Source organism: Cinclus cinclus, chromosome 7 (assembly GCF_963662255.1).
Source record: "Cinclus cinclus chromosome 7, bCinCin1.1, whole genome shotgun sequence".
NCBI classification, from domain to species: domain Eukaryota; kingdom Metazoa; phylum Chordata; class Aves; order Passeriformes; family Cinclidae; genus Cinclus; species Cinclus cinclus.
In genome coordinates, this window is record NC_085052.1 from 7,438,714 (window position 1) to 7,452,805 (window position 14,092).

Here is a 14,092-nt window from a genome sequence, read left to right on the forward strand (position 1 = left end):
CCCAAATGTCTGGAAAAAAGAATTAAGAGCTTTGGAAGAATGCACTCCTTTTTGCAGTTAGATATTGAGAATAGAGCATGAAATACCGGCTGCAGAAAACAAGAGCATTCTTTTTAAGACAGGCAGCAACAATTGGCAAGATGGATATTTCTTTTTTGGTGACATTCCAGTAGCTGCTGACATAGGAACTAAAATACTAAACCTGAGTCCTAACCCTTCCATTAAAACTAAGAACAGTCTCAGGCAAAAGATAGTAATAGAAAACCTCTGTATCTGCTGTATGATATACTCTTACAACAGAATTAATCACAGAGTTACCAATAGCAGAAATCTGGAGGGTGTCTCGTATTGTACTGTTTTGGTATCAAAAACCCTACCAAAAATACCACTAAGTTCTCAAAATTAAAAAAAAAAAAAAGCTCTTTGAATGCAATTCGTAGAAGGCACCAATTCTCAAAGTGTCAGATATGGCTTACATGGCATAAAACACACAAATCATAATGAAAAACTATCAGTTGCTGAATTCATTAATTCCAAGCAATTTTGTCTTAATAAATCGGTTCATTGATTAATGTCAAGTGTTCTGTGTACATACTTACAATTTAGTGCTATTTTTGTTAAAAGCAGTCACACTCTTATTTGTAGCATTACTAATTACCTCATTTCTGACATATACAGGATCCTTATATAGATGATCCATAAGTTGCCCACAGATACTTAAGTACTGACTTTATTAGTGTGATGAATAATGTAGGAGAGCTACAATGATCTATAGTACTGCAACTTCAGATACTAGGCCAGTTGGCAACCAGAAAAACAAAAGCTGAGACTAGTCAACAATACACGTCTTTAAAGTTAACTATTGCTTTCTACAACTATTCCAATTTAATATCATCTAGTTGCTGGCAGGTCTTTCCTCCTTCAGGTGGAAAAGATGATAACTGTATCAGTATCATCAAAATCTTCCCTTTTTCCCAGCAAGATTTAGCTACATGGTTATTTTATTATTGTAGAAGAATGAAGAATTACAGCACACTGCAAAGAGAAAAAAGATTTCTCCCATCACACCTAAGTGAGGGTTATAGTCGGTACCAAATATCACATCCAGTGTAGCCCTCAATACTGAGAAAACACCTCAGTACACTGGAACCTTCACCTCAAATGTCACTGAACAGATCCCACAGCCTGGCAGACTGGGGATTAGCTGTACTGATTACCTGATGAGCACCACTTTCCCTTTTAATCAGTTACATCAGTTCTGTTACTGAACCACACTTCACTTAAGTGTGATTTCTGCTACTGTTTTTTTCTTCAAAAAAATGGCAAGGAAAATTTAAGGGACACTTCATTTACCCATTACTGACAACAGCAGTGTGACCAAATCTGTTGACATCTCTATGTAGATTAGGTTTTGGTAAAATCTTCCATTCATCACAAGCTGAAAGACAAAACATGAAGCATATATCAAATAATTTGAAAATTGTTCAGCAAAATACATGTGAAGTATATTTTAGCTACTCAAGGATAAATAAACAGGTTACTCCTTTTAGATGCCTTTGTGAGTAGATGCTCCAAGAACCTGTCAGCAAAACTGATCTATCATATCATTTATCAAGCCCACGGGACATTCATAGAAGACTCTCTTTATTACACGTACACTTGTCTGCCTTCCCAGCCAGTTTCAACACCCACAGCAACAAGCCCTGCCATCATTGTTATCAAGGGATCAGTAATATTGCCCTCACGTTTACATGCTCTCAAATGAGCTAAATGGTTTCAATTTATAAGTATTTCATGGAATATCTATGGCAGTGAACTTAGTTCTTTTCTTAAGTGTTTTAAGATAAACTATCGCTCCTCCAGCAGTGCAACCCCTCTCATTGTCGTCTTACTTTTGGTATCTTGATTTAAGTATGCTACTAATTACCTTCCACATACTTGAGAGGAATGTTGTATCAAGATCTCCATGTCAAATTAATTATTCAAGCACATTTCTTTTATAACTGCTGTACACAAATTCGGTTTTGGTGTGGCTTAGTTTTTCTTTCCTGACTAGGGTTTTAGGTCTTTAGAACAATTAGTCCGTTCTTCATTATTTCCAACTTAAACTTTACTTCTTATATTCAAATCCCACAGTAATAGAAATAGGGAGCACCTACAGATTGAAAGTTCAAGGAAATCCCTATAAAGTGGAGTAGGGAAAGTACTTTTCTACAGAGCAAGCAAAACATTCCTAGAATTTATCATCATTACAGGTTTTGGAGACAGGTAGGGCAAACATTCAAGAACACTGTAACCCTAATATGAAAATTTTCTCATAAAAAAAAAAAAAATCTGCAATACACACAAAGATAAGAATTACATGAAAAGCTGAAAAGAAGTTGAAGGGAAAGAAGCCTCTCCAATGTCTTCCAAATAAAAGCATGGCTTTATTTAGACATATAGACATTTCATTTTAATCCAAAGGCAAAGTTATCACCTTGGACACCAAGACAAAAAAAAAATCTGTTTGTTCAGCACACTCTCCATAATACAAAGAAGTAGATAGAGGATTGCCTGTAGAAGCTGCAGAGTCAGAGTTAGTTACACAAGGAAGAAGGCCTAAAAAGCTCAACAATTAGAAATGGTAGCTGGCAGATAGTTCCAAGACTGTGGAACACATCTGAAACCTTAATGCAAGAGAGGTTTTACACAATAGTGCTGAGTTCATTTAACTGTAAGATTCCAATGACAGTCACATCTAAAGAAGGTATATGTACTTTAATATTAAAATTTGGGATAATTTATGCAAGTTACAGATATGGTTAAAAATAAACACCGCCATCAGTCCGCTTATTCAAAAAAAAAAGATTTAAAGAAATACTTTTTAAAAATCCCAAACCCCAGAAAATCATCTTCCCTCCTTTAAGAGACATAGAGACCACAATTGCCTCAAACACTGTTAAGATCACAGAAGGACATTGCCCCGAGCAAAGCACAGAATGGGACTGGCTCTGGGCCTGGCAGTCTGGGTAGCACATCCTGGGAAATGCATCCAGACAAAAATTCCCACCGTGGCAAACAAAGGTCTGTCTCTCTCTGTCTTGTTACTCTCCCTGTGCCTCCCCTGCTTCTTTTCATCTCTGCCTCCTTCACATTTACTGTTAAATAAAATCTGTGCTATTGGCTGGGGCATATGGTCTTTTTGCACCTTAATTTGGATACAGGCATTTCTCAACAGTCAGATCATAGCACCTCACTTCTCAGCTTAAAAAAAACAGAAATGGATATTAGGGAATCCAGGAGGAACAAACTGTCTTCCAGGCTGGTCTTGTCCCCACTGTCAGAACAGTTCAACTCCACCAGTGCTGCTGTTCTGGCACTTCTAATGCAGAAAATTATTCACAGCAGAAAATTATTGACAGCAGCACCTTGTGCAGTCAGCATCCTGTTAGCAAAGCACACTGGAACACCTCACACGAGGATAGACTGGGCACACAGAGGGGATGGGACAGCACAGCTCCAACAGCAACACCACTAAATCAACTCGAGCTTCCACTGAATCACAGCCTGAGCCCATAAACAGAGCCAGTGTGAGACCGTGGCTGTGACAAATAAATTAGTTATACCTCTTCATAGGCTGGAAACAGAAACTAAAAACACATTATTACCAGACTAATGCAGATGGTTCAAACAGCAATAATTTTGACATCAGGTGGTAGATTCAGAATGGAATTAGCAGCGTGAAGAAAGTATAGCAAGTTTAATTCACTGTCTTATGGGAGCAACACATCCCAAATGCTTACTTATTTCTCAATTTCTACCTTCTGTCACTATCATTGTCAACATCATGCTATCATAACACTATGGAATTATTAATACACTTCATATTTCACAATTGTTCTTTTCTTGTTTTCACTACTTAAATAGAGTGGTGAAAGTATCTACATGCCAGAGAGATGTTCCTGAAACAGTTTCAACCAAAAAGATTGCAGCACTAGGACACCAGCTACCTCTTAATGATCATGAGTTTCTGAAGAAGCTGGGAGGAGTATTAAATATAGAATTTGTGTATTACCCATATCTATCCATAATAATGGCTTTGATGCCTCCAGGGTGTTTGACTTATGAAAGAAACTCAGACCAAGAGCAATATTATTTATTAGAAATAAGGGATCAACAGTCCAATCATTAATTCAAATTCTAATTCAAGAAAATAATTCAATTTTAAAAGCTATAAAAAACAAGCTTTTTAAAATTGACCAGCAAAATCTTACTCTGATAATTTAAAATCAAGTTCTTGCTGCTCTTAAGTTACTGCACGTTAACAGATAGAGCACATGTGAGCTCTTGTGCCTTTGATGGTAAAGGAAACAATTTAGGAAACCCACACTAAATTTCCATCTGATTTTAAAACTCACACTAAATTTTCAACTGATCTTGGGAAGTGTTGACAATAATTTTCTTATTTTTATAAACATATACATTATAAATATAAATATACAGCCTTTCCTGTACTTAGAAATTTATTTCAAAAAAAGTCAGAGTTAACACTGAGGGAAGACCATAAAACCATAATAAAGGCTGGTTTTCAGATGAGGAACCCCTGAAGGCTGGAGATACAATAATTCCTTTCTTACTGATGCTATTTTTCAAACTGGCAGGTCTTTTCAATAGAGTACAAGAAAAAAGAGGGAGGGAAGCTTATTACAAATAGCCTCCCCTCTTATCTCCTCCTAGTCTTCTCAATGACTACTGAACACTGAACAGAGCACTGTGCAAGAATAATACTTTTGCTCAGCTTTCAATTCCTAATGTAAGTTTCTCTATATAGTTGATTAATGCAAAAATACAGCCAACTGATAAATAGCCAACTGATTCCTGGTGTTTTTCAGTAAAGAATCAAATAAAATTCATCCCTGCCCACCATCTTCAAACTTTGAACACCTCTAAGCACCCAAATTTCCAGACTCCACTTTATCACCCCAAGAAAAGAAAACGACATATGGCAAATATAATATGATTTATAACATAACTTATCAATATTAGACCATTCTGTGCATTGTGTGTGTTTTATTAAGCCAAATAATCATGGCAAACTCTCTGCAGTAAAGAATAAAGTCTTTTCCTCCATAAAATGTTGTGCCCTATTCTGGCACATGCCCTCAAGGCATTGTACTGATAGTAAATGGAAGATACAGTTAGATCTGTTCTATCTGTAACCAGGTACAGCACATAGCACATGGAAGCACTTTCTGCTTTTAATAGAACCAGTTACTAAGCAGATGAAGAAACAATTCTATTCATTCCAAACTGATTAGCAGAATTTTTAGCCACTGAATTTTTAGCCAAGGAGAAATAAAGGGGCTTTTTTTTCCTTTCTATTTCTAAGGCTTCGGCTTTAAGAACAAGCTGCACCACATTATAACATTAAAAGTTTCATCGTCCTCCCTGGTGTAGATTGAATGGTTACCAGATGATACAGAAGTGGCTCTGACAGTGAATTGCCAGTCACACACGTTTCTGTGATGAAACACCACAGAAATGCACTGGATTTGAAGCAATTCAGCTGATGCTGGCAGAGAAAATCCTCACTTGAACTTTGCACAGGGTATTGCTCTCCAGAGCCCTCACTCCAACAGGCCAGGCCTCAGCACATCTCATCTACAACCTGCTGGCAACATTGCATTACTGATATCAGAGAGGATGACCTGGACATTTTATAGGAAAGTTTTCAATGTTGCAACCATTGCAACCATTGTTGGAAGGTTCCCCAGTATGATTTTATAGAAAAGAAAAAAAAAAATAAACCTAAACAGAAAACAAACAATTTATAATCAATATTGTCATGTCAGTAAAATACTTCAATATAGAATTTGATTTTTAAAAATTAACTAAGATTAGGCTTACCAAAATATGACTGAACAGAGAAAAAAATAATAGAAAAAAAATTAAATTGTTAAAAATAGGAAGCAGAAGTTGTTAGGACAGTCTTTTAAAAAGAGGCAACCAGTGTTCCATACTTCACCTCCAGGATCACATTTGCATTTTGGCACTGGCAGCCTGATTTAGTTGACAGTCTCTTACAGCATTTGAAGCTTTGTTTTAAGAGAAGGTATATGAAACCACATGCTTGATGCTTACTTTTATCAAATAATTTCTAAATTTCAAATTATATAAATAGATTTGAAATGCCAGTGTATTTATTCTGCTCAATCACATTCTGTAACACTGCAGTGCAGCCTTATGTGCTACACAGAATCCAATGCCAGCTTATGCTTCTATTTTTTCTTTACATATTTCTAATAATTATTAAGTTCATTTTTCTTTGGTGAAAGAAGTAATGCTGGTTCACAACATGTGGACACCACCATATACTTCTGTCTGGTTCTCATTTGACTCTGGACAACTAAACACCGAACAGAAACAACTAAAACATCATGAAAGTTATGTACTAGTAGAAAACTTATTTTCTGAGTCTTTCCACACTGCATAAATATTTTTCTTTAATCAGATCTCCTTACTCTTAGGAAAACACAATGGCAAATATGTTCAAACCAGCATGAATCGAATTTAAACTGTAGTACTAACATCTTCAACAGACTCTATACACATAACAGTGACTCCCCAAGCAATATAAAGAAATCAACAACCTTACGCTTTGCTGTTAAAGGGAGCAATTAGTGCATTATATGATTATGGCTTTGCTCTTCTAATAGTACAGCAATATGGAGGTAATTGCTGTTACAGACTGCACCAAAACTGCATTTATAACTTAAGTGCTCAGGAACGCATAAAACTTAATCTTTCACAGGCACTGCTTTACATTTTCTTTGTGATGGCACATTGAAAACCCATTTGTAACTCCAGAAACAGGGAGAACTGCAAAAATAGATGTGTTCATATTGGAAAAAAGAATTTACAGATATTCAAACTACTTCATTTTGTTAATGACAAAGACCAGAAGTGAAAAAATTTACAAGCAAACAATTTATGAAACAACAATTCATTTTATTACAAAATACAAGCAATATGTTTGATTACAAGTAGAATTGAAGTCAATCTCATGAGATAGTTTTGATTTTTTTTTCCAAAAAGGAGAATGTTTTTAAGCTTTGTTTGAATACCCCAGAAGAAAATTAATACTTCACATGCAATATTGTCTTTCATAAGCAATTGAATTTGCATACTATTTAATCCATAATAATAAACTGAAATTGAGATTGTAACAAAAGAAATATTGTGAAGTATATTATTAGTGTAAACATATGGGTTATTGCCCTCCTCCCACAGATCCAAACAATGCAGAACTCCAACCACCACTAGGAGAAAGCACAGAAACAGCTGCCATGTTCCCAGGATTTCAGGTTTTGGCTTTTATAGATTCCCTGTCAATAATTCTCTGTATATATCAAGGGTGTCCAGGCACCTTAGCAACATTGTTCCAAATGTGGAACAAAAGGACAGAGACTGAACACTTTATAAACTCAAACTTAAGGAACTTAGACATGCAGAGGTGTATTTTCTAGCTGCACCATTTGGCCAGAAACTAAAATAAATATCCTTACTCTTTAAAAAAGCTTTTATTTAATTGTATTTTAATAGTGCTCTCAGTAGTTAGAATATGTCTTAAACTCTGATTCAGTGTGTCTAATTAATGTATTTTTATCTGAAAATTTTGCATGAGAATCCTCATACAGTATAATCGAAATTACTTTTCTAAGATCTGATTGGAACAGAAATGTAAGCTTTAAGCATATGGGGCCCTTGTAAAGAAAAGCCATAACCAAGATCATTTAGAAAACTGCAGGTCAACCATAGCATTCAAGACTGTCCCCATTGCCATGGTTCCTCTTTCAGATTAACAAAGCAATAACAGCACAGTTGTAAAATACCTGACCTCTACAAAAATGACCCTATGTGGATCTTTAAAGGGCTTCCAATGCAACCCAGGGGCAACCTGGTGGTAAAATATCAAAGCAGAATGGAAGTATACCATGGACAGTTACCTAAAGCTCTTTTTTGTAATGCAGAAGTATTCTCATCATATATTTACTGCTATATAAGTAAATACATCAAACAATATTAAATTATGAAAATTACAGCACCTTAGCAGTTTATAAAATGTCTCCCCATCTCTGTGTCTTCACCTTTAACAAATATGTAATAGGTATTTCAAATTACTGAACTGAGCTCTTGGCTTTAAAACTTGTTATAGACTAAGCTCAGAACTTGGAGAGCAATGATTGATTCTGAAATGCAGGGGGGAAGGTAACTGTCCTAAGCTTGGTAAAATGAATTGCTCTCTGGAGATTCTTATTTCTATGCCAGGACTAGATGAGCGTGGATTACCAAAGTGCATTAGAAACCAACCTTTCAGAAAGCTAAGCTTGACTGAGGTGAACAGTTATTCCACATTAATACGAAAAAACAGTGTTTCCATGGGTAATAAAAAGCTGAAGCAATCTATCCAGAGGACTATGTCACATATAATAAGAGAGATAATCAAAAGTATTCTCTAGCCCAACTTGAACATAAATAGCATAGGCTCTATCTCCAGGATTCAGCTGGTTTCCAGACAGCACCCATTTTTTACAAGACAAGGCATAACACTCCATCACTTGCAAGATATCTAGGAAAAGTGATGCTGATAGCATCGTATATTTTTTCTTTCCAAGCATTGTTCAAAAACTCATGGTACAAAGTAAATAAGATTCTGAAATATATCTATTGAGTAATTATTTAATTCTTCATAAAATATGTCAAGTTTTCTGAAAAATGTGTCTTTATCAAATGTGTACTGTGAGATTTGTTTCTAAGTTGGTGAAATGAATATTACAGAAAAATAAGCCTGACTCGAATCAATCTTCATAAATTCTATTTTTTAGGATGAATTGCTATATCCAAAGAGTAATTACTACATCTTCTTTTGTACTTCAGTTTCATAAAACATGGAGAATATGACTTGCAAAAGAATACAAATACTAAATTAAATATTATAACCAACTAGACAAACCAAAATATTGTTCTACTTAAGAAAAAAGGTATAAAACATTTTTATGAAAGATGATAAAAAACTACTGGTGTGGGAAAGTCAGAAAATTACATTAATTCTGATCCTAGGACTCACATTATTAATCTGTAAGTTCACATTCTACAAATAAATGCAGACCAATAAATAATATTATGCTCCAAAATGAGAAAAGATCTCTGTTCCATTAAAAATTAAATCCACATGTAAACTGAAGGGAGAACAAAAACAATAGCTCACACCACCAGATGCCTGTAAGAAGCTATGGAATATGCAATACAGGGATACAGAAAAAAAAATTCAACTGTTTTGCTAAGGTATTGCACACCCATTAAAACTGTCATGAAATAATGCATATATATTCCATGTACTGAAATTAGTAATTCTTTTTAGTCTTTATTTTATCTGTCTCAAAGCAAAGACATTGCATTGATATCTACAGTGAATGCCATAAAAAGCCATTAACTAGTCCTAAAAGAAGGATCATGTCTCAGCCTCTTTTACCACTGTAGGCAGCTGATAAATGCTTGCCAAAAGTAGATCCAGGCAATACCCACAGGCTATTCTCACCAGGAGCATGCATGAGTCCATTTCCCAGGCTGCTCTGATACATTTCTCATTTTTTGGCTCCCAGGACAAGTGACTGTGCTTATTGGCCCCAGCATGAGGTGTATGATTATAAATTAAAGTCCAAATACGAGCTATACATTTATATTTAAAGCCCATTCATAAAATATGGCTGTGAGCATCAGGGAAGGGAAAAACTATTTATGGTAAGAACAGCAGTGGCACAAGATAGGAAAAAATATTATGGACTCATTATATTCTATTCTATTTATGGGCCATGCAATCCTATAGGGAGGCTTTTCCATAAGTGCACAGCTCAAAGGGTTGGAACCACTCACCAGAATTAAAGCTGACACCCACCTAGTCTTATCAGTTTTCCTCCAAACTGTATTCTTATCATATATTTATAAACAACAATCGTTTCTGCTCTCAGCCACACTCCTGTGAAATTAAATATACCATATCCTTTTACCATCTCCTAAAGGCTCCTCATGCTTCGCTCAACCTTAATACCACTTGACATGTAGAGCCTTTTTTGAGTTGGTCTTCCTTAAAAGCATGTCGCCAAAATACTACAAAAATATCCAGGGCCTTGAGAATGGTATGGATGCTGCTATGCCTTGCCCCACAAACCAAAATCTTTAGACAAAATGGAACAAAAATCTGTAAAATTTATAAAGTTGTTGCAAAGTTGTAAAATTTGTGTTTGGGATGAAAACTTCAAAGAATCACATTAGCAGGACTTGAGAAAGCAAAATTATGGTATTTAAAGCTAAAATGAGGGAAAAAAACCCAGTACAATACATACCTATATCATATGCAAGAAAGTCAGCAGAAAAACACTTTGCACCATTGCTCAGGGAAGTATCATTATGAGTGTTTCCACCAAAAATGAGCATAGCTCCATTGATTAGGACAGCTGAATGAAGGTATCTTGCAAAGCCACTCTCTTTCAAAATAGTCCTACAAAACATAAGAACAAATACATACGAACACGTGAAAAACTTTATATGGGCATCAAGAAAAATTGTACATGAAACAACACAAAACAAGAAAAATAGTAAACTTCAGCTATTACTCAGCGCTCACAATGACATTTAATCAGATTGTTTCTGGGATTATCCATTTTCTCATGGTACAAAAAATATGTGTTGATTTGAAATAGCAGACTTCTTGTTAAAATAAAACAGTTTGCTAAACAATGCAGCTGAAATTACTTTTAACATGTTTACATTCTTCAGAAATGATTACTGCTGTGGTAAATTTTACTCAAAACTTAATGAAATAGTATTCACAGTGTTAACAGCATTCACTCATAGTATTAATACTATGATGATTCATGATTCATAGTATTAATTCCTATTCTTATATAACCTTCTCCATGTTAGTTTTTCCCTCAATAAATGCAATAGAAAATTCTTTAGAAGGCTAAAATAATATTTAGACCATTCTAAATACTGCAAAAGGAAAAACTTTTTTTCCCTAATTAATTGAATATTCAGACCTGGAAAATAAATTATACAAGGCATTCTAGGTATGATAAAAACACTTGCTTCATAAACTTATTCAGACTTGTAAACTCAAACATGGTGAACTTCAGTGCTAAAAACAAAACTGTCTAGGCACATGGAGGCTTTGATGTCTTCCTTTATTCACTTTAGCCACTGTGCGTGTGGTCTGCTTTGTGCCACAGGAATGGCACAGTCCCAAGAGTAGCCAAGAGCTATCAATGCCACAGTTCAAAAGTGGCAGATGTGAGGCCAGTAGGAAGAACAGAATACAAACTTGATTCAATCCCAGCAAATAAATCTTACCAAGGAAGAGAGTAACCATTTGTGGGTTTTGCCAGATGAATTAGCTAAGCAGACCAGCTGTAGACATGTTTGTGAAGAGCTGATTAGATCATCAGGACAAAACACCTTTTACTTTCTCCTAATAACCTTTCCTTGTTTCAGTAATCTAAGTTTACAAGTTCAGACTCTTATTTTCATTTATGTCACTACACACTGTTTAAATCTACAATTAAACTGTTAGTCATTCGTTTCCTGTAACAAACTGACTCAACAATATCTCCTTATGATTGAATAATACTGTCTCCCTTGAATGACTCATATTTGTTCAGTATTTTTACATCATCATATTTGAGGAGGAGAGTTTAAAGTACATCTCATTTTTCTTACATAATGGCATAAATCAATCAACAAACTTGAAATATTTTAAGTTATAAAAGATTGCTTGTTTAAACAAGTTGAAAGGAAGGCATCAAACCTGAATTCTCATACGATTATTGAAATAAATTCCCCCCTAGCCCTGGAAAGTAACATCAAAAGAAATATCAAAGACTATATTAAAATAAATGAGCTTTTTTATTGCTTAAAAATGTGACAATTCCTCCAATCCACTTACATACCCATGCACATGCTTCTGCTTTTGACCCTTTTTTTTTTGTCCTATTAAGCAACTCACTTTTCTCTTGTGTATTTTTGATTAACATACTTTGAAAACAGAGCACCACATAAGTGTGTTTTTCTAACCACGAATTGGCTTGATACAGGATCCTTATGGCACCCCCAGATAAATGTACTATTTGGGTTCAACTCATCAGTTAGCAACATGGAAAATAAGAATTACATAGAAGTAGAACAAGACATTATTTTTAAGTTATTTTCAACTGGCAATGGAGGAATTCTGCTGCTATGAACTGAAAGAATGATAATATCCTAAGAACATATTATCTTTGTCCATTTGGACTACAGATACCTTTCTGTCTTCTGCTTCTCCAGTTTTCTACAGCCCCTACTGCCTAATTTGCACTAATTGCTATACACCAGGCTCTGCCTTGATGATCCTGCCTCACAGCTGTCTACAAATAGCTGTGTTGATCACTAAAGGCCTGAAGAGACATACACTGTTCTGGGGAAAACTAAGGGTTCTCCTCTATAGAGTGGGTACAAAATAATCTCCACAGGCTTTCTTTTTTGGGCTACTCACTTTTCTACTTGTGATCCAACTGTGTTGCCCCACTCCTGCTCCCTACCATAGTGTGGGGTTTTTTTCCCTATAATCTTTGCATATTGTGTGCTGAGTTTCATCCCTCCGAGTAACAGCAACTTTTCCTCAAGATTCAGCAGAACTGGAAGTTAGCTAATTTGGCCGTGATTTTCACTATTCATTAGCATCACTAATGAGGGCAATCTAGAGAACTCTCCAACACATATCAACCCCATGCAAATTCTGTGAGTGTCTCAGCACGATTTCTCCTGAATCCATTATTTATGCACATATTCGTGTATCTGCAAACATCAGTCCGTGTTAACTCTGCCAGTGCCAAGTGCAGCACGACTCTGTAATGGCAACAGGAATACCCAGGAGCCAGCAGGTGCTTCCACTGCTTCAGGCCATTGTCCAAGCCCAGCTCCACATTGTGGCCCAGCTGCAGCAGCACGGCAGTAATGCAAAGCAATGCAGGTATTACCAATACTAATTCTCCATCGCGTATTAGGAATACAGTTCACACAAGGAATCAAAATATTGCCCCCTCACATTCCAAGAAATATAAAGCTGGTTGAATTGATACTAAGAAATTAAAACCTACACGCAACCAAGTTGAACAGATTTGTATACCCCAACTGAAGCCTATCTCTGCCAGATCAGCCAGAGAAATGGAATGACTGCCAAACAGGGAGGACCAGCAAATAGCATGGACATGGGTGTGAGAGAGCCATCAAAATTCTAACTCTTCCTCATGCCACACCTATCCAGCACCACATTCAGCCTCTTACCTCACCAAGTGCTTTGAATGCTAATCAGAAGTTGTCACATACACAGAAAAGATTCAGATTTATTACTACATGTTAATACTCCATCCTCTGAGCCCATTTTCAGTCCCATAGTAAAATTCAGTCCCAGAGTAAATATCACAAAACAAAGACTTGAGTTCTCTACAAGTGCAGAGAATGCTACATTAGTATAGATTCAACTGAAGTATTCTTTATTGGTTTTTATGTAAATAATGTATAAAAACATTCCAGCAATTATTTTATTGTTGAACAGATCATAAAAGGGAAAAAATATCACTTTATTCCAAAAATAGAACAAGAAAGCATTAAAATTCCAGGAACTTATAAATACATTAAAAGGAAAAAAAAAGTCTTGTATTAATGTTTCCAAATGCCATGAGTTAATGGTGTTAAGAACCTCAGTGAAATCAAACCCATGTTTCCAAAATCTGAGAGCGAATTTTGGGTGTTTAAAGTAAAGCCATTAGTACTCTGAACAAATATTAAATTGCAAGAATAAAATGTTCAAAGAGATAGTTCTTGATCTGAAATCATCCCTAAGGTAAGAAAAACCATTCAAGGTCACTTTCTGTACATAACATACAAGTACCCTTCATAAGTTACAATAAACTTGAGGAACAAGGAACTGATAGGAATAGAAACACCAAGAGCATTCATAACTAAGGATTCCTACATAATACCAGAGATTTTCTCTCTTATTTCTGGTAGTTTTGTG

The 14,092-nt window shown here is 35.5% G+C and overlaps 1 protein-coding gene across 1 annotated transcript in view; it reads right to left on the minus strand.

Moving 5' to 3' along the window:
• The window catches only part of ATRNL1 (attractin like 1), a 431,538-nt gene that overhangs the window by 346,328 nt on the left and 71,118 nt on the right, over positions 1–14,092 (minus strand). Inside the window, exons 10-11 of the mRNA XM_062496081.1 lie at positions 10,386–10,540; positions 1,354–1,438 (exon numbers count right to left, since the gene is read on the minus strand). Coding sequence (XP_062352065.1) covers positions 1,354–1,438; positions 10,386–10,540 — 240 coding nt within the window. The remainder of the gene's footprint in view (positions 1–1,353; positions 1,439–10,385; positions 10,541–14,092) is intronic.